Source organism: Mesoplodon bidens (genome assembly GCF_964165515.1).
Source record: "Mesoplodon bidens genome assembly, chromosome: 10".
Taxonomy (NCBI): domain Eukaryota; kingdom Metazoa; phylum Chordata; class Mammalia; order Artiodactyla; family Ziphiidae; genus Mesoplodon; species Mesoplodon bidens.
The window spans coordinates 9,593,911-9,615,783 of NC_138172.1; the positions used below are offsets into that span (position 1 = coordinate 9,593,911).

Genomic DNA, 21,873 nt, shown 5'->3' on the forward strand with positions numbered 1-21,873 from the left:
GAGGGCTCAGGAATAATTGTGATAACAATTATTTTTAATCCTTCAAACAACCCTACTAGCTGGTTATTATTCTCCCTTTCTCAACTGAGGAATCCGAGGTCCAGAGAGGCCATAGAAGTTGCTCAAGGCCTTGTAGCCATTATTTGACAAATCTAGGATTCAAATCCGAGTCCATCTTACTAGCTGCCTACCATATGCATCAAATCAAAGGATGACTTTGAACTTGCTTTGAGAAGTATAAACATGGATGCATCCCAGCACGTAGCCCAATGCTCTCACTCACACACGCCCGCACAGCTGCCATTTCCATAACCATTCTGGACTCTAATATAAATACTCCCATTTTAAAATGTGTTGCCTTTTAACAATGTGTTTTTAAATTTCCACAGGTAAGCACTTATTTGACTGTTGTATTAATTATATGCAGCTCAGTCTTGGAGCCCTTTGATAAATAAGGGTTACGAGCCAGTGTTTCTCAAAGTGTGGTCCACAGCTCATCCACCTCAGAATTACCTCTAGCACAGAATAATGCTGTTCCCAGTGAATCAGAATTTCGGAGGTGGGGGGCGGCCCTCTGTAATCTCCATTTCAACTTTCATCCCATTCATTCAGCCCCAGCAGCACTCGGGGTGATGTGAACGTAGGGCAAAGACTGAAAGTCTAAGCTCTACGTTTAACATCTCCTATCCCCAACTAACAGTCAAGTCTGTAATACTCACAATGAATCCCTACTCCCAGAGTGCAAGCAAGGGAAGAAAAATAACCTTTAGTGACCATCATTTTGCTAGGTAGCTCTTTAGTTAACCTTGCAATACACTGGTGAGTTGACTATTACGGGGCCAATTTCATACTTCGAAGTTCAGAGTTGTGAAGTCATTATTAACACAGCTCTAAACCCAAAGGCCAATTTAATTCCAATTGCTCTGAGGCTTGTTTATATATAACCCACTTTCTCTGCTATCAGCAGGGAGGTTGGTCCTTCCATACACCACTTCTTGTGACTTCTTCTTCTATTATGTTGCTCGAAATGTGCATTTTCACCAGCTGGAACCTGGGAAACACATTGCAGGGGCAGGAGAACAACCCAATTCTGCTACCTTGAGGGGTCTGGCTGAGTTTTGCATTCTTGTTTTTCATTTCTGCCACTTAGGTAGGTAATTCTGGGCATCTGTGCTACCCAGTTAGCCTCTGTGATGGATGACCCTGTCTCCCCGACTTCCTCTGTGACTCTCAACAGCTCTGACAACCAAGCTCTGCACACAGGAGACCTTCAGTAAATGCTCTTGACTTATGATGGCATCTGTGTCTGACAAGCCCAGTAGCCACTGTGTACTGCAAATGAATGTGCTGGGTCCAAACTAAGAAAAGCGCCCCGTCCTTTATCCCAGAGGTCTGCTCCTGGGCTCATATACATTTCCCGAGCACCAAAATAAGGATAAGGGATAGAGTCAAGTAACATTTAGGCAAATCTAAAGATCTTTTCAGCCAATTTTTGTTTTCCTTTTTACTCATAGACAGGCAGTATGCAACAGTGGTTATGAGTGCAGACTATGAAACCAGAATGCCTGGGTGTATGTACCACCTCCACTAATTACCTGCAGAACCTTGACCAACAATGTTGTTGGAGGCCTTGGGTTCCTCATCTGTAAAATGGGAATAAAAGTGGTACCTATCTAACAAGTTATCTGTGACAGTTAAACAAGTTAGCACATTGAATAGTGACTGGCCTACAGCAGGTCATCAGAATGTTACCGATGACTAGTTATTGTTGATCAGAGATCTCTTGAGAAGGCCCTATGTGGTAGACATGGAGCCAGCTCCTGTGCAGGGATTATCACAGAAACTCTGTGAAGGAGGTAATTATAGAGGTGTTGTCCGTCATCCACTCATACCTCCCTGGCCCGCTTCAGTGGTCGCCTTGTGGAGAGTCCCAGTACACATCAGTTACTCCTCCAACAAGCTGGATAAGACATTCTTTGTCATCCTGCCTGATGGTGTTTTCTGGCCATTGGTAGGTGGAAATGCTGGGGAGACAGTGTCCATGGAGTATCCCTCAACCTGTGAGTCATGGGTGCTATAGATAAGTCCCCCAGCTTCCTTGCCACGATTCTAGGAATGTCCTAGACACCCTCTCGGAGTCTCCAGTGAGATTTAGCTCCAGGCACCCACCGTGATAACCTGTCTGTAAACACACTCGTCCTGCCCCCCTTTCCTTTCATTGCCTTCCTCACCCACCCTGTTGCGCGTTTGCTTCGATCATCTCCCCAATGCTTGCATCCAAACCCTTGTCTCACTATCTGCCTTTGGGGAAAGGGAGACTAGAACACCACTGCTGTGCCCACTTTACAGGTGGGCCGCTGAGGCCCAGAGAGGTTAACTGCATGCCAGAGGCCATACTCTCTTCTCCTCCATGACGTAATTGTCCTCTGGTCCTTAGCATATGATTTTAATATCATAAAGTCATGGTTACAGTGCTCTGGGGACATTAAGTAGAATCAGTTGGGAATCAGGGAAGATCGTGCAGAAGAGAGTGACATTGGATCTGCTCCTGCAAAGACACAGAGGCAACTGCGTGCCTGGAGGAGGCGGGTGGAGACAGGACTGAAAAGCAGCCATATACACAGGAATGACCTTGTGAGCTGTTAAAATATTTACTAAAATCCGCTCACGTAAGTTGGTGAATAGGACTGCCCCCCTCCCTCCAGAGCTCCCCACTGCTCTGCATCCCCACCCGTCCCCCGGGACACCCTGGGTCTGCCCATGATACAACAACTTATGGGTTAACACAGCAGAAGGCTGCCAGGACTCTGGTCCAGCAATGGCTGGTGACTCTGACTGGTTGGTCTCCAGACTTTACTCGTTACTAAATATTTGCAATAAATGTTCTTGGCAAAAGGAGAGGCACGAGCAAAGATATTTACTGATTAAATCCCATGGTTCTTCCTCTCCCCTTCCTTTTCAATGTCCCACTCATCCCACAGCTAAAAAATAAATGTCTACGTGATACACTGGCCAAGATAATTTTTTTTCCAAGATAAATTTTTAATGCCATGAGCAATTACCCAGTCAGAACCTTCCCCATAGCATGACAGCTGATGAAACAGAGCCCAGCGCTTAGCTGTGAAGATTTCCACCTAAGATGGCAGAAACATATGGTGTTTCAACAGGTCAGTAATTCCCCAGATTTCCCACCAGTTGGCCTGAAAAACACAAAGCCTGCAAATTCACGGTTACTGAAAAGCGCTCTCAGTGTGAGGTTCAGTGATCTGAGCAAAGGAAAATGACTGCAAAGGAAATACCAGCACAACAGATAAACAAGGACAGCCAAGTTCATGTTTAAAGCTGGACAGCTGTATTTTTCACATTAACGAAGTCACCTTTTCTGACACTTTGAACTTGCTCTTGCTCTTCTGGGGGGAAAGGAACAAAGACTCCTGATTAAAGACTAAGACTTCCTTCGAAAGGTAACAACTGGACATCAGAGCCCCTTTTATACCATATGCTCCAGCTTAGAAACTGATATGTACCAAAATCTCCTGCATATATTTGTATGTGATTTTACTTTTTAATTGGAAGATACAGGCTTCACAGGGAGGAAGGGAAGTGAGCAATCCCATGAGAAATGGCTGCGAGAAGGGGATCCCGAAACAGTCAAATTAAATTTCAAAAGGCATCTTCTAGAAAGGAACCTAGAATGATTTTTCTTAGTGTTGATCGCAGTGAAGAGGAAGAAAACAGAAAAAATAAAGACACACAACTCAGAAAGAAACATTCAAAAAGAGGGGCAGGCTAACAGCAGGCCCAAACCTTTGGCCCCTGTGGAGGGTTCGTTCTTAATCAAGTTACCTAACACAGCTAAATCTGTTACCTCTGGCCACGTACATGGGGTGCCTTCTGAAAATAACCATCTTGGATAATAATCGGTCTTCAGTGATTCATTCTGAAAGCCAGCTGGCACTGTGAGTTAAAAAGGTAAGATGGGGCTTCCCTGGTGGCGCAGTGGTTAAGAGTCCGCCTGCCGAGGCAGGAGACATGGGTTCGTGCCCCGGTCCGGGAGGATCCCGCATGCCGTGGAGCTTCTAGGCCCGTGAGCCAGGGCCACTGAGCCTGCACGTCCGGAGCCTGTGCTCCGCAACGGGAGAGGCCACAACAGTGAGAGGCCCGCGTACCGCAAAAAAAAAAAAAAAAAAGTAAGATGTGTGAAGTACACACCAGAGTTCAGAAGGGTGGTTAACGCTTCCTTAGTCTCTGCAGAAGACTTCCTGTCCCCTCTTAGCCCTCTCTCTGGGTGAGGTTAGGCTCTGCGTCTCTGGGGGATGCACTGTTTTGGGAGGCTGGGCATCTTACTCGGTTAAATGCATTTTATAAATGAACTTTACCAAGGTGCTTCTGCCCATTCCAATCATAACCCTTCTCTCTAAACTGCAGCTACACAGCTCTCTCAACTAAAGTTGGTTCCAGAGAAGAGATCCAAGGTTAGAGTATTTTACTACCGTGCAATTTCATTTGTAAGCATCAGTTTGGTGCCTAATACTTGCTGGGCCCTGGAGGATCTAGTGTCTCTGAGAACTTCATGGAGGTGGTTAAAGAAACAAAGCTGCCATAGGAGAGGGGCGGTCCCACTCGAGAGGAAAAGGAAAAGAAAATGCTTGATGCAGGGCTTCCCAAGGAAGCTGGAATATCCTCCGGGGCCACTGTTCAGTTCAGCGGTGGACTATGGCATTTCAAGTGATGTGACCAGATACAGAAAGGTCAGAAAGCATGTGGCAGATTCAAGACACTTCAGGGAGGTCGGTGTGGCAGGAGTACAGGGTGAGGGGTGGGACAAAGGCCCCCGGGGGAGAAGGCAGAAGCAGGGAGGAAGGCCCACCCTGATCCTGGAGGAAGGGGAGAGGGGTGGAGATGTCAGGCACCGACACGTAACAGGTCATTTCAGGGGTTAAGAAAAGCACTAACAAAAATAATAGCAGTGCTGGCAAATATTGTTGTACCAGCCGTCATCCTAAGCACTTTTTCATGTACTTAATTCTCACAACAGTCCTATGGGAGAGGTACCCCTATGGGCCCCATTGTACAGATAGGGCAAGTGAGGCAAATTAAGTGAGGTGTAGCAAGTTTAGTGGTAGCGCGAGGAAGTGGTGGAGCCTGGGATTTAAAAGGAGGCAGCCTGCCTCCAATAGTCCATGCTTTTTAACACTGTGTCACAGTGCCTCTTCGTAGATGACCTATGTCAGCAGATACCTGTTAATATTGACCTACTACTTCCTCTCCATTTTTTAGAAAGGAAAATTAAGGCGGAGAAAGCAGATGTGACTCTGGAAAGGTCACACAGAAGAGATCACTGGTAACTTGTGCTTACAAATCATCCTCTCAGCCATTTTAGCTTCACTTGTCTGTAAAAACAAATTTAAATATAGAGCTGGGACCCTAAATCTTGAATACTCTATTATCAAAATGCTCACAATACTGGTTGTTCCTAATAAGATGCTTGGCAGTGAAATTTGCAAGGCATCCAGGAAATCTTCAATAGTTTTGCTACAATCTTGCAAGCTAAGGACTACAAAGCAGATCAGTCAGTCTTCTGCAGACAGTCACCTCAAGTGGGATGATACTCATTTGCGTAACAATAACAGTGATGAGAGAAGAGCTATTGGTTCCACCCCTCCTTGCCAGACTCCTGACATTCTAATCTGGCACTCTTGACTGAATCCTGTAAACTAGCATTTACAGCCAAGGTGATCTATACTATTTTTTACAATTAATTAATTAATTAATTTTTGGCTGCGCTGGGTCCTCGTTGTTGCGCACGGGCTTTCTCTAGTTGTGGCGAGCGGGGGCTACCCTTGGTTGCGGTGCGCGGGCTTCTCATTGCGGTGGCTTCTCTTGTTGCGGAGCACAGGCTCTAGGCGCGCGGGCTCAGTAGTTGTGGCGCGTGGGCTTAGCTGCTCCACGGCATGTGGGATCTTCCCGGCCCAGGGCTTGAACCCATGTCTCCTGCATTGGCAGGCGGATTCTTAACCACTGCACCACCAGGGAAGCCCGTGATCTATACTTTTAATGGAAAAAAAAAAAAAAAAACTATCAGGAAATAAACGCACAAATCATGTAACTGACTATTTACCAACTTCGATGTGAGCTTCTTATTGAAGCATAAATGATTTCAGGGCCATTTCAAACAGCCACTTACCTTTCCAATGCATATCCATCAATGTGTTAAAGCTCGCTTCCAGAGTGTGATTTCAAATGGCAGGCATCATGCTCCCTGCTAAGATAAAGACCCTCATGCCGTATTCAGTCATTGTGAAGGCTCTGTTGCAATATGGCTGCACAATAAATCAAGAATGCCTTTGTTATTTATGAAAAGTTTCGCCTTCGTGATATTTTCCCACTGCATCTTTTCTGTCTTCCTTGTTCTCTGCTTGTTACTTCTTCCTCACTGTCATAGTTGGGAGGACTGCTAAGAAGGCAATTGAAAACGCCCCCTACATCTGAATTGATGAGTGTTTGTTCAGGAGGTTGTAAGGAATGAACACACCTGTTGGCCAGAGAGCTTGTCTGAATGGCGGGCGAGACAATTCCAAGACCTGAGACAAAGAGTGTAGCTGGAAGACCACTCCTCCTAGGCTCCCCTCACTCCATTTTCCCAGAAGGACAGAGATTTCTCCTTGGGCTCCATAATCAATCAAATGAGAGACGGTAACTGTTGGGGTCAGAAACTCACTGAAGCCACTTTTATTCTTAACAATGGGAAATCAGCTGTGCAGCTGTGTAAAGACCAGCCAGAACCTTTTCCCAGGCATGGGAAACACATTCATGAATTTGTCCTTCTGAGGGCTGGACGGGGACGTTGCTCATTCAGATTTACTTTGGAGGGGAGTTTACTACTCTCAACTGCAGACTTTTTGGAGAAGCTATCTGTAAACAGCATGCTACATCAAATACGGGAAAGGGAAAGATGTTATGAGCAAAACAGCCTTAGGAATGGCAGTGCTCACCTGAGAAAACGGGGTGTGGGGTCTTCCAGGTTCAGTAACCAGAAAAATGAACTTTTTTAGACTAAGCCCCCTACTTAGGACAGACACTGTAATTTAAACAGTGTGATAGCATGAATTATAGGGCTGACTTGCTTAAGTAACTGGAGTAGTTTAGGGTGACATATGCTCCGTGGTCGTGCTATTTGATTCTGAAGGTTAGAGGATAGTAGAAAAGCGAGATAAGTTTGACTTTTCACCTTGGCCTATGACATTGGACCAAGAATGAACCCTGAATGTGGGTAAAACTGATGCCACCAAGTAGCCTGTCACTATGTGTCCCAGAACTCCATTGAGGATGGCTCTGCACACAGCCAGTTTATCAGAGACTAAAGATTTCTAACTCTGATTACCTGCTCACAACAGCTTGCCTGCAACCACGCAGCTTAATAGGATCAAGGAAAGTAAAACTGTCTGTACTAATATGATTCTACAATCCAAAGTAATTCTTACCCAGGAAGATAAAAGTTACAAATATTTTTCAAGGTTTGTTTTAGGAACCTCCTGAAAATCCATCCATTTGGACAATGTATCACCCCATTCTCAAAAAAAAAAAAAAAAAAAAAGAAAACATTTCCATCAGGGTAAATAGCTCATTTTCAGGACCAATAATCACTCAACTGGGCTAAATCCTCTCATCAAACAAGAGTTTCGCAAAAAGACTTGCTTCAAAACCCTCCTTGCTGGATCCACCGATTCAAAACTACACTGTCACAGACTTTGCCCAAATCTGATCAAATCTCCCCCATTGAAAAAAGTCCCTGACTCCAGACAGCCAAACTGTAAAAAAGATTTGCCCTTGACCTCTCTCTCCTGAGACTCTACCAAGACTTTCAAGATGGTAGCCCCCTTACTGCAGTGAACTACAAATGTGACTTTGCAATATCAACAGGCAATTTTGGTAGCCCTGTCAGGGAGTTGACAGTCAGCAACTTGCAAACTCCAAGCTATTTGCTACAATGTTCTACTGCTCTATGACCTTTTATATAGACCAGAGAATGTCAGAACTGGGTATACACCTAAGAGTGGAATTTCTAGCTCATATGGCAACTTTATGTTTAACTGTTTCAGGAAATGCCAATCTATTCTCTTTCTCTGCATTTCTGCTTTGTCATTTAAAGAGAAATAGTGCAATGAGAGCAAAATGCTCAGGACTGTGGAGGCTAAAAGAGGAAAACGGAGGTCAACAGAACTCTCCCTTGTAGCTTAGCTAAGCCTCCTATGGTTTGGCATCACTTCCTCTTCTGTTAATCTTCAATCCCAACCCCTCACTTGAGAGGGATTCTGTCTACTTATCATGAATTTAGGGTTCTTAATTCAGGGTTCTTCCCCAGACTTTTCCAGGTATGTGATTAGAACATTTATCAAACAGATTAGCTCAATTAGATACTAAAGATGCTTAAGAAAACTGCACACAATTCTTATCTGTTTACACAAATAACGTTAACTCTCTAAGACAGACTCAAGGATGTATTTTACAACATGGGGAATATGGGCAATATTATGCAATAACTGTCAACGGAAAGTGACCTCTCAAAACTGTACAAAAAATATTTAACTAAAATATGACACTGATAGAGGGGTATTAAAATTTTTTTAAATTAAAAAGAAAAAATTTTTAAAAGAATGTTGAGAACGTAATACGGATTTTATAGGCTTCATCGAAAAGCAAAGTTATGTAGTACAGAACTGTGGTTAGACAAAATAATCTGCCCCCTCTAACCCCTCCCCCCCACAAAGATTTCCACATCTTAATTTCTTGACCTGTCAATATGTTACATTACATGGCGAAAGAGACTCTGCAGATAGAATAAGGTTACAGACCTTAAAATAAGGAGATTATCCTGGATTATCTGGGTGAGCCCCGTGTAATCCCACTGGCCCTTCAGAGCGCAGGAGGAAGGCAGAAGAGTCAGTGAGAGATGCAACTGCAATAGAGGAGACAGGAAGCCTTGGAAGCATGAGAGGGACTCGAGGAATGGACGGCAGCCAATGCATCAAGGCGGCCTGGAGAAGCTGGCAGCAAAGAAACAGAGACCTCAGTCCCACAACCACAAGAACTAAATACTGCCAAGGACCTGGCAGGAAACACATTCTCCCGTAGAGGCTCCAGAAAGAAACAACCCTGATGGTAGCTTGATTTTAGCCCAGTGGGATCCCTATTGGAACTGTGACCCACAGAACCACAAGATAAGAAATTTGTGGTGTTTTATGCAACCACATTTCTGGTCATTATTATTTTTTAAAAAAGATTTTTTTTAAATGTGGACCATTTTTTAAGTCTTTATTGAATTTGTTACAATATTGCTTCTATTTTATGGTTTTGGTCTTTTGGCCGTGAGGCATGTGGGATCTTAGCTCCCCAACAAGGGATTAAACCTGCACCCCTGGAATTGGAAGGCAAAATCTCAACCACTGGACTGCCAGGGAAGTCCCTCTGGTAATTATTTACGGCAGCAAGAAATATGACAAGAAGTATGACCATGAATCTCATATGCTTACTTTTATCCGGGAGAGTATAGCAATTCATTCTCAAAGGGTCCTGGTGAAGTAGCTGTTTTGCTTGACCTGACTCGATTTTAAATACACAAGGGGGCTGAGGTTCAAAGACAGTAAATGATTTGCTTTATCTGAGGAGATAGGACTCAAAACTTGTGCTTTCGATGTTGTCCTACTTTATAAGACTATCTCACGGTGGGTTGAAAACACTTCAAATCCGATTCCCATATTTCCATTTTAACACCATCAGGTCATCCTCAGATTTTTGGCTTCCCAGGGTAAACAGTTAGGCAGAGGCTACATAAACTCATCTCTTTCCTTTTCTAATTTTGGAGTGGCAACAACAGGTGAGAATCCCTGTTATAACACTTGAGCTCTCTAAACTCATCCTTCTTATTATTTCTTCCTTCAAATGTATTTTGCCTGAGCCCAAAACACAGTGAGTAATGAAATTCAACAGTTTCCCCACAGAACATAGGCATATATTAATAAACAAGAAGTGATTTGCTGGAACGCCTACAATGCAAACGAGAAATAATGGGGGTCAGGCTTCTGTAATGCACATGTTTATGAAACCATATTGATAATTATAAATACTATTCATCTTCCAGACGTTCATAGACAGAACACAGTTATACATCATTGGTTACTAGAGGAAATGCTGACAACACAAGGGTGATCTTGGTTTCTTTCATTTTCAGTTTGTTTCAGAATATGTACAAATATATGCCTCCACACAAAAGCATTATCTTCACTAAAGCAGTTCTCTTTTGCAGGCTGTATTTATTGACCCTTTTAAAAAAACAGTATTACATACTTATGGCTGTTTTGGTTCATTAACACTATTAGTATATTATTGTTGATTTTTAGAAAACAATTCCCAGAGACCATTTATAAAAAGCCAAGCATACGTGGAAACCAAATTAGTGGAGATAAGTTAGAAACTACTCTAAGTCTAGATGAGGTGAATGAAATGAGATGCCTGTGGGTGTAAGGAATGAGGTGAGTGGGTGGAGTTAGTGGGGTGTCAGGCAGTAAGGGATAGTGGGGTCTGTGGTGACATGGAGAACACACACCGTGTCTGAAGTGGGAAGCCTCTACTTAGATCCAATTAGCTGTTACTGCATGGGACAAAGGCATATTATTGTCTTATCTGATTTTTCAAAAGAAAAGCCAAAAATACAGTCATTCTTATGAAATTTCTTGATTCTTAAAATATTAGCAAGGAATTAAGTTTTTAAACACACCTGCTGTTTGTATTCTGTTTGAGATCTCTAGTGTCAAGTTGGCTGACAACTGGAAAGCAGTACATACTCTACCGGATTGGTACACGTCCTGTGTAAAATATCACAGATTTAGAGATGCTGACAAACGGAAATAACGTTTGGTGCTCTGGTCTCAGGTTAAATGCCATCTTGTCAGAGAGGCTGTCCTTGTCCTGGTTCACAGACCTAGGGACTGGGCAGGACCATGGTTATAAACCAGAGCCCCACGACCCTAAATCCTTTGTTGTTTTGACCCTTTCTCTAACGCAGCATTAAAACCTAGAGAGGCAGGCAGGCAGGCAGCAGATGGGACCAGTGTTAATGGTGTGATTATGAATTAATTCACTTTCACCAACAAAAAGTAGCCACTGACTCCGCTGCTTGATCCCTCAAGAATAATAATCCCACTCTGTGTTCTCAGATAGCCACAGATAGGTTTCTAAACCTAAAGAACAACTGGAACAAAATTAAAACCAATTCTTTTATCCCTTTTCCTCCTTTCTTCCTGACTGGCTTTATCATTCAGAGACCAAAAGAGTACCTTGCAGTGTGAGCCAGCTTTCAGACCACTTGTAAAATTCTTAAGAAACTTGTCTGGTAAACCAAGGTCTTGAATGGATCCCTGAATCACATGGAATTGCTGACTGCAGTAGAATTCTGGATACATCTTCTCATCCATTCATGCAACAAGCACAGGGAATTCTGACAAATCAAAACTGACAAGCCCAGCCCTAAGTAATTTATAACATAATTCAACTGTCTGCTTATCTACTCATCTATTTAATATAAAACAAGCCATTTTTACATGCTAAGTATTATGCTAGGTGCTATGGTATAAAGAAGAAAAAAATACAGCTGAGTACTAGAAACCGACATTTTCAACAGTTATGGATGAGGCGATAAACTAAGGATATTACATTATTATTACTGTTGCTGTTGTAGCTAACATTTGTTGAATAGTTACTATGTGCCAGGCACTGTTTTAAGTGTGCTACATACAGTACTACATTTAATTCTAACAATAACCTTATGAAATTGGTACTATTGTAATCCTGCTTTACAGCTAGTAAGTGGCAGAGCTGAGACTCAGATCCATTTAATCAGGTTAGCTGCAAACCTGTAGCCCCAATCACTGATAACAAAACTATAAATTATAAGATATGAGCCATTAATTATGATGAACAATACAGTGATTCCGTAAAAGAAGCCTTCACACTGAAGCTGAAAGAAGTACTAGATTTTGACAACTTACATATTTTTCTCTTTGTCAGCATTGATTATGGCTATCCATTACCCCATATCTCACGCAGTACATTGAAAATTAGGAGTGTGATTAGACTTCTAAAACATTTTTACTGTTGCAATTATGAAACAATAGAGTGATTAGTAGTTTTACGGGCACTGTAAGCAAGTCTTGATTTGGGGAGAGATAATTGGATTAAACAGTAATTGCAGCAATCAACCGTACTTTTTATGTCTTTAAACACGCGTGAAAGCCTAAATTCTACCTGGGGTGAAAGATTCAATATTTAACAAAATCACAACTCTTAAAATTAATTTCTTATCATCTCAGTTTAATGAAATCTGAAAAAGTTCTGCTTATTGAGGGTAGGCTGACATTTTATTTCCCCCAATTTGGGCACATTAAAACAAAAACATTTTTGTTTTTTCATTTTGGATTGCTGTAGTGAATGAGATAGTAGATAGAAAAGTTATCACACTTAAGTCGCCTTCATTCATTGATAAGGGAACAATCCAGAGGGGCTATAAATGGCTTCCAGTAAAGGTTTCCTAGGGCTCAAAGGATGTCACCTCCACCTAGTTTCCCTAAGTTTTGCCTCATTTTCCCTGGAGCTCCTGGCTCTGTGGCCTGCAAATGGCTCCCTGGGGCTCCTGAGGGCCACACCCACTAAATAGGAGGTGTTGGATTGGCTGGCGGATTTCCAGTGGTTCATCCTGATTGGACAGTTTACCGTCCATCATCACTATGGCCACGGTGATTGGCTTAGGCTAAATCAGGTGTGGCCCCTGGACTCGGGAACTACACCAGGCAGACCACATGGCTAAAAGAAGCTTGGGCGCTCTTCCCAGAGGGAAGAAGTGTGCTGTGGCTGCTTTCTGTAGAAAATGTCTACCATTAAAAAGAGTACATGCTAATTTTACATGTCTTTATATATTAACAACAACAACAAGCCCAAATGGCTGCTGTGTTCCAGATACTAGTTCTACTAGGTACATGAAACAATAATTAAAACATAGATTCTTTTAGGAGTTTTCAGTCCCTAGGTGGAAAGTCAGTTCAACAGGGAACAAATCACTTATAAAGCCCCCCACACCTCAGAAGATCACAAAGTTTGACTAGCCCACATACGGGCAGATGACAGAGGTGCCAATAGAGGTTAAGTGATATTTATTCAACCTTCCACTTAAGAGAGTGTGCAGTTCACTGTAGGAAGCTGCCCATTAAGAGTAGTTTTTTTTTTTTTTTTAACTTTAATCAACAATTTGGGATTTTAAAGAATGTCAGTTATTTGAAAAAAGAACATTTTAGGTGTATCTAAATTTCCTACTAATTGCAAGTAACTGTAAGATGACAGAAGTCACCTTTGTTTCTAATATGCAAAACAGATGTAGAGTTTATTCACATTATAAATTTATAAGTTTTTAAACTATCTACGTTTCATTTCTTGCCTTTTTTCCCAAAATATTCCCCATCCCAATTTTTAAACAGGACTGCATTATTCATTTTAAAATATTTTTTCCTCTTCTCCATCTTGGGAACTACTACTTACCCTTCAAATTCCAGTTCAAATATAAGTCAGTGCCTTAAATCAGAACCTATCTTAATGCTGTAAATGCAATTTATTAATTACAGAGCCCTGATCCTATTCTGGGAACTCCAAGGGCAGGGACGTGCCCCTCGTTTCTCCCAGCATCTCCAGGAGCTCCATCCTTCCTGACACTCTGCAGACGAGCAATGGATAGGGTTGCATTATCCCTTTGCCTGCTTCTCTGCCAGGAAAAATTTTTTCTGGAATCTCTGCATCATACTGTACAAACCTGAGAAAATAAATCAGGGTTCTTTCTGTAGGGGTGGTTGGTTAAGTGGGAGAGTGAATGGCTTTGCTCTTAATGATTTCCTTCTGATGAATTCTTGTTGGTGCAGAAATATTGTAGTAGCAAACCATGCGGTCATGTGTTAGCCTGAGAGGAGACAGGGCCTACAGCTATTACTCCGCCAGTGAGGGCTCAGGGTGGCATTCTGTAACAGACACAGTGCACTCCTAGGCATCTAAATTCCAGAGGATCGGGTACAGAATGGCAAGCAGTCTGGTCTATAGCCCTGGGATTATAAGACTCTAAAACCTTGACTTCTTACCTAAGAAACTCATTTGCAATTACTGACAACAGAGAAAGCTCTCCAGAAAATTCCATTTGCTAGAGATGATCTAACTGGGGATTGAAAGAGTACCCCCAAGTCTGTAAATGAGAAGTACCCTTGTTACGTGACATACTTTGTTTTATTTCATTGACTAGGAGAAAGCAAACCTACAAAACTAAGCTTCCCCCAAATTCACTCTCACAGAACTTTTAAGTGAATCAGAATAATTAGAGCAAAAGTAATATCTTGAGCACGGTGATGCTGGAGGGACAGGATACCAACCACTGGATAGGCTATGGGCTATGGCCCGGGTCTTCAGTGAGAAGGGTGGAGTGCCCTCTGAGCACTGCATTTACCTCCATTTTAGTTTTCTCTTAGTGATTCAAATTGGACTTTACAGTATCTTAAGGAGCCCATAAAAGGCATTAACATGGTAACCTCTTTCCAAGGCCACTTATCACAGGGGCCACCCTCTGAATTAACCCAGCCCTTCACAGGTCTAAAATTGTCCCTGTTCCTGGCTCAGCCATTTGTACCTTTAAGGTGCATGCTATCCTGAGCATCAATTACTGGGTTCAGCTGAGGACTCGTGGTCCTGTCTGCTCTTCCTGCCATACCACTCTCAGCATGACAAAGTAGAATCAGAAATGTTCCTATTCAGTGCTAAGTCAAGCATACATCCCTGGTCTAGCTTCCATAAACAAAAACAAAAGTCCAAAGTATTTATGGTCAGCCCAACTTGCCAGGCAAACGAAACAGAATCTTTTAAATTGGGTGCTGTTTAGAGTAGTTGGACTGGAACTGTGTCATTTTCTATGAGGTTTTTCAAGGCCTTGGGTTCTCTGCTATTACAGTTTCTCTCTCTCTCTTTCTCTAATGGATTTCAAGGCCAGTTATAGATTAACAACTTACATTTTTTTTTTATAACTATGACCTGAAACTCTTTTCTGAGCTTCAGATTTATATCCGTTTCATTAGGCTTTCATATATTTGGGAAGACTCAACTGGGATTCTCAATTTTTCTCCTCCCATTCCCAGGGGTCTCCCTAATCTCTTGTTATAGTATCCAAATGGCCTCAACCTATAAATGTGGGATTCACTCTGGATTATTTTTCCTTCAAACCCAGTATTATTTTCCCTTTAATCCCAGTACTGAATCCATCACTAAATTGTGTTATTCTTCCTATAAGATATATATGTAATTATAGATTTACATATACATATACACACACACACATATATATGTGTGTGTGTGTGTGTGTGTGTTTCCACTCATTTCATTACATCTCCACTATTACCACACTCTCTAAGCCAGTGGTTCTCAAAGTAAATACCATCAGCATAACACAGGGACTCCTTAGAAAGGCAAATATTTGGGCCTCCTTCCACTCCCAGATGTTCTGAATCAGAGACTCTGGGGGTGGGCCCAGCAATATGTGTTTTCACAAGCCTTCCAGATGGCTATGTTGCACACTGACGTTTGAGAACCCCTCACTAAGCCATTGTATTTTAGCTCGACAACTGCAGTGCGCTCTTAATTGGTCTTGCCACTCCCATGCTTGCCCTTTGCTATTCATTACCTTCTCAGCAGACAAAATAATTTTTATTCCTAATTCTGATCCAGTCACTCCCTTGCTTAATACTTCTCTGTGGCTTTGAAATGCACTCAGAATAAAATTTTAGAAATATTTACCATGGCCTACAAGGGACTGCCTGCTCTGGCTCTTACCTACTGCCCTAACTTCTCCTCCCTGTCCCCTCCCTTAGCTATACCACGGCAGTGTCTGCCTCCTGACCTGCTCCGTGGATCACTCGTTCTCCCCCCATCATCTGCTCCTCATCCAGTAGGCCCCTCTCCACCTCCATTATTCCTTCTCCCAGCCTGCCTCTTACCACACTTGGGAATTTCCACACACACACGTATCTCTTGTTTACCATGTAACTCTGCCCTAGATGTTCAATTATGTGCAAACAGGGACCATGTTTATTTCGATTTCCACTGTGTACATACTGCCTCCCACAATGCTTATCACATGACAGATGCTTTCAAACAAACGAACAAAAAAACCTACTTGTTGAATGGCTAATAAGATACAATTCATATAAAGCTTAAAATACAAACCAAACAGAATAATCTTCCCGTCAGCTCACTGGGATGGCGGACCTTGAGAGAGAAAGAACAGGACAGATACAAGCAGAGCCACGCAGGACAATGTACGAAGGAGGTAAACATCCTGTCATGGCTTCATCAATCCCCCCCTTTATGCACAATCCTTTCTTCTAAAAATCACGACCCAAGCTCTACTGCCCCCTAGATATCAATTTTGCATTCTGCTCTCAAAAAGCCCTGATCTCAATCATTTCCAAAGTGCCTCCTAAGGTGTACACCAATAAAGGCTAATGGCATAATTTCCAGGTTTGGAAGAGGCATTAGAAGGACTTTTCTGGGATAGGGCCTGTGATGGTTCTTTGTATGTGTCAACTTGATGAGGCCACGGGGGTGCCCCAGTATTTGGTTATACGTTATACAGGGTCTGTCTGTGAGGGAGTTTCTGGATGAGATACACATGTGAATTGGTGACTGAGTAAAGCAGTTACTCACCAGTGTATGTGTGCCTCAGATAATCTGAGGGGCTGAGCAGAATTAAAGTCCGAATATGAGAGAATCCTCTTTCTCTCTGCCTATCTTTGAGCTGGGACATCAGTCTTCTGCTGCCTTCACACTCAGACTGGAGCTTACACCATTAACTCTCCTGGGTCTCCAGCTTGCCAAGTGCAGATCTTGGGACTTCTCAGCCTTCATAAGAATTGTGAGCCAATTTCTTATTATCTATCTATCTATCTATCTATCTTTTTGGTTCTGTTTCTCTGGAGAACGCATAATAATGCAGGGCCCTGCTGGACACAAGGAAATCGTGTTTGTGTATATTACTATTTCAAAGTAGATTTGTGGACCTTGGCGAGCCCTACCTGATTTATAAGCCTTACCCAATATACCTGTCCACAATATCCCCGGTGAATGTCATACTCAAGCTTGATGCCACATCAAAGGATCTGCTGTAGAACTTCTTGAAGTGTAAACGGTCCAGCACATCTCAGCAGAAAAGGCCCTGCAGCACCCCTGCTGCTCTGACTTCTGCCATCACCCCCAGGCTCCAGGACCTCAGCCACCAGGCTCAGGCCTGGCCTATTTAAGTTCCCTCCCAGGAGGGGAAGAAAAGCAGGGGATGCATGGTGTGCTGAGCTCTATCTGTGCTGGGCCCAGCCAGGGTGGAGGGACCCTAGCCCATGTGTTCTTTATTCCTTGGGAAGACTGGGTATATTCACTTAAACTAATCATTAATTTCAAATAGGGCATTGTAAGTATTATTAGAAGCACATTATTGAATGTTGAACCTGAAATATTAAAAAAGTGACCAAAAAAAAAAAACTTAAAAAGGTGGTTGGAAAGCTGTCACCTAACACCTAGGCAGGCATATTCCAAACAGAACCGCTTCAGGGGAATGTAAATGATAATCACACAAGGCCATTCCATTATGATGGTGGAACAAGACAAAACAAGGTCACTCTGCCATCATGTGTGAAATTAGACACAAACAAGGATGCTCTGCAACCACAAAAGTAACTAAACATCTCCCTTTTCCAGTTCACATAAGTGTCTACTGTTTTTTTGTTAGTGACAATTCTTGCCCAGCTTTTGTCGTCCCACCTTCTAGATCAAAATCACCAAGACACTGAGTTATCAAATTGTCTCTACTTTCTAAGATGACCTAACCCAAAACTGATCCCTGCTTCCTAAAACCTTCTTAGAAATGCCCAACTCAGCCCAAATTCTACAGTGAATCCCATCTGAACTCCTACATCCTGAAGAAACTTTGGTGGCAGGAGCTTGTTTTTCATGCAGCAAGTTAAAGAAACCTAACTGTGTTTGACTACAGATGACTTCCTAATGGGCTCTGGCTAGTGAACTTTGACATAACCTTGCACAAGGAAGTGCTTGCTCACTCAAGGTCATGCTTTACAGAAAGAAGGCGTGGTTATGGAAATTAACACTGATGTTACCCAGAGATTCTCAGTATAAGCCAAAGTGACTCAGTAAAAACCAAAACAAAACAAAACAAAAAACCCCAAAAAACACCAGCAAATAAGGAAGGAATGAAGGACAGAAGGGAAAAATAATTTGACCAAGATTAAGATCTCCTCAAAGTATTAAAGTATTAGCTGGTAACTTGTCTGTAAAGCAATCAGAGCCTCAGATTAAACGAGATAATTCACATCGTTGCTGAACATAACGTCAGGCATGAACCACACACACATTTCCTATCTGCGCCATCATCATTGCTATCATTGCTGTATTATTATTGGTCATCAGTCCCTGCTGATGCCCGTAACAAGTTGTATGTTCACTTGTGGATGCTCACAAACATACAGACAAGAAACGTCTGCCTCAGGGAGCATATGAAGAGTCTGTTCATTCATCACAAAAGCAAAGGAAGAGGAACAAGCAAAACTCACATTGAGCTGCAGTTCATCTGTCCACTGTCCGATCAGGCGGTAACCAGGGTTGGTGGTGTTTGTGGTCTGGTACTGGAAGATGTCGTAACGCCCAGGGGCATCCCCATTCTTGTTAAACATGACTGGGGTGCCTGCGCTGCCTGGTGAAGACAAGACAAAGACAGATTTTAGAGTTAAACGAGTTTCCTTCTATCTCTTGCTTCCTGGGTAATGGTCTGGAGACCTGGTGATGAACAAGGTAGCTAGGAAGTAGCCTTGCTGTTTAATAGGTTCCCCCAAGATGCCCCCTGAAATTCCTAGGCAAGTCATCACAATGGTCTGTGAATGCTAATTATGAAAGGTGGGAAGACAACCTGCTTCCCCCTTTGAACAGCTCAGTTTTTTAATATCTTAAAATATTTTATTATACTTTGTCCTCTCTTTTAAGGAATAACAATCAAATGCATTACTTTCAAGAGAAAATATTAAGCTTTGTTGTTGTTGTTATTATTATTTTAGTGTCCATCAAACACTAAATTGTCGTCAATAAAGAATCATTTCAAGAAATAATACATTTTAAAAATGAAATACAAGAGAATCAAAAAACAAGCTCAAAAGTTCACTTACATACATGGTTGAATACTCACTGCATTTTAAAAATATTTTTGGCTCATTATTTCTAATTTGCTTTAAACGATAACCAGTCTTAAATGCTTAGCAGTTTGCCTGGTGAATGCTTAATAAACAATGGATTCTTTCTCAATTTTCTATTTGGGTCTTATTTAAAATGTCTATCTTGGGCTTCCCTGGTGGCACAGTGGTTGAGAGTCTGCCTGCCGATTCAGGGGACATGGGTTCGTGCCCCAGTCCGGGAGGATCCCACATGCCATGGAGCGGCTGGGCCCATGAGCCATGACCGCTGAGCCTGCGCGTCCGGAGCCTGTGCTCCGCAACGGGAGAGGCCGCAACAGTGAGAGGCCCGCGTGCCGCAAAAAAACAAAACAACAACAACAACAACAAAAATGTCAGATTCTAATGGTGGCAGAACTCTGCATCTGGCTAGTAGTCATTAGCTTCTGCAGAATTTGGGCCAAGGTAGTATTTGCATTGATGACATGGATGAAAGAAGAACTAAGGCACGTTAACTGGACAGGAGAGAGGACGCTTGAAACAGTAAAAAAGGGTGTCTACACTAAGGAAGCAGGCATGACACTGACAGTGATCCCACACAATCACTCAACACAAGAACGAAGTTAAAAAAACAATACATGCATGACAAGAGGCATATGAAGTTGCAATCCTGGGCTGAAAGTTACCCCTGCTGGAAGAGAGGGTCCAGCATGTAGGCAGGATACAGGGGCAGCTGAAAGGAACTCCACACTATCTTACAAGTGTCAGACACAGACTTTTATGACACTTCTGCCTATTAAAAAAAAAAAATCAGAGCTTGTGGTAGGTTGCAGAATGGTTCCCCAGGTAGGTCTAAGTCCTAACCCCCAGAACCTGTGAATGTCATCACGCTTGGCAAAGAGATTTTGCAGGTATGATTAAGTGAAGGGTCATGAGATGAGAGAGATTATCCTGGATAATGTAGGTGGGCCCAGTGTAATCACAATGGCCCTTACAAGAGGTAGCAGGAGTCAAAGGAGGAAGGAGAAGATGTGAGGATGAAAACAAGAGGCTAGGGTGATGCAAGGAAGCAGTCCTGAGCCCCGGAAGTGCAGGTGGCCTTTAGAAGCTAGAAAAAGCAAGGGAGCAGATACTCCCCCAGAGCCTCTAAAAGGAACCAGCCCTGCCTTCACCTTAACTAAAGCTCAGAGAGACCTGTATCAGACTTCCAAACTACAGAACTATAAGATAATAAATGTGTGTTGTTTAAGCTAGCAAATATATGGCAATCTTTTAATGGCAGCAATAGGAAACTAATACAAACCTGGAGGACACAGAGCAATGAGCTTCCTAATTTTACAGGTGAGGAAGTATACTTAGGTTCAGAGAGGGCAATCATTTGCCTCAGGCCCACTCCACTCATTAAATTTGAATAGTGCACAATAACTGGCTCTGGAATCCCCTAGAAAGGGTTTAAATTCCAGGTCTACCACTACCTGTATGTGTGACCTGTATCAAATTATTCAGTCTTCCTCTACTTCTGAGTGTCACTAATACCATTGTCATAGGATTAGTAAGAATTAAATGTAACAATGTACACAAGGTGCTTAGTCCCATGCCTTACATAATAAATGCTCAATAGATGGCCATGATTTTTTTTATAGGTTTCACTTTTATTATTGTTTTCTTTGCTAATATCTCAGGACCAGACCCTGACGCATGCCGTCAGACCCCCAGACCAATAATGCTTTCCAATGCATCAAAGGAGTCTCTCCTAACTGGTATTTAATTTACATTTCTCCATTGGTGTAAACATTTTTAAAATTTTTCAAACAGCAGGCTAGAATCCACTCTGGGAATGGGCATTCATCTATGAGCAACGCTGATTTCATCCTACGAACTTGAATCTGTGGCTGAATCTGTGTGTGGCCAAGGGCACCATTTCAATTTGCTTCTTCTCTGTTTCACCTAGACACTATCCCCATGGTCCACAAAGACACCCCTTTAAGCCCTCTCTGTAGAGGAATCAACAGAAGTGGTTCTTATTATTTTTCAGGAAGACATTAATATTCAGATACTCACCTCTCTTTTCTTTCACATTGGATACTAGGATTCATGTTGTGCTTTGCTATAATTCTACAGCTTCTAGTCATTAATAGGACGTGAGCTTTTCAGAGTCTTTGAGAGGATGGAGGAAGAATATCAGAGGCCTGGGGCTCCAAAGGATCTCAGCCCACCAGGTAAATATTCATCAGAAAGGTACATACTGCCTCATCTCTCTCTCTCTCTCTCCTTAACAATCCTTGCGAGGAAAAATGATTCTTGTGCTGCCCTTTCCATTCTCATTAAAGTTCATGCTTAGAAGAAATAAGGCAGAAGAGCTGAATACATTACCTAAGTGATGTGTAACAATGTATGGTGTGGCTCTGACCTTTTTGATGGATTCTACAATGCAACTGGCATTTTTCAGGTAGTTCTTTTTTTCCCACACAACTCCTTTTCAACATCACCCCCTGAACTTCTTGAAAGAGAAAAAGAGGGATTGTGTTCAATGAACTCTATATCCAAAAAAAAATAATGATAATAATAAGGG

At 42.4% G+C, this 21,873-nt stretch overlaps 1 protein-coding gene across 1 annotated transcript in view; it reads right to left on the minus strand.

The window, feature by feature from the left end:
• GRM7 (glutamate metabotropic receptor 7) overlaps nucleotides 1-21,873 on the minus strand; it is a gene marked incomplete at its 3' end in the record, with an annotated part of 813,045 nt that overhangs the window by 262,104 nt on the left and 529,068 nt on the right. The window contains exon 7 of the mRNA XM_081247592.1: nucleotides 18,693-18,832. Within this exon, the coding sequence (XP_081103718.1) occupies nucleotides 18,693-18,832 (140 nt within the window). The remainder of the gene's footprint in view (nucleotides 1-18,692; nucleotides 18,833-21,873) is intronic.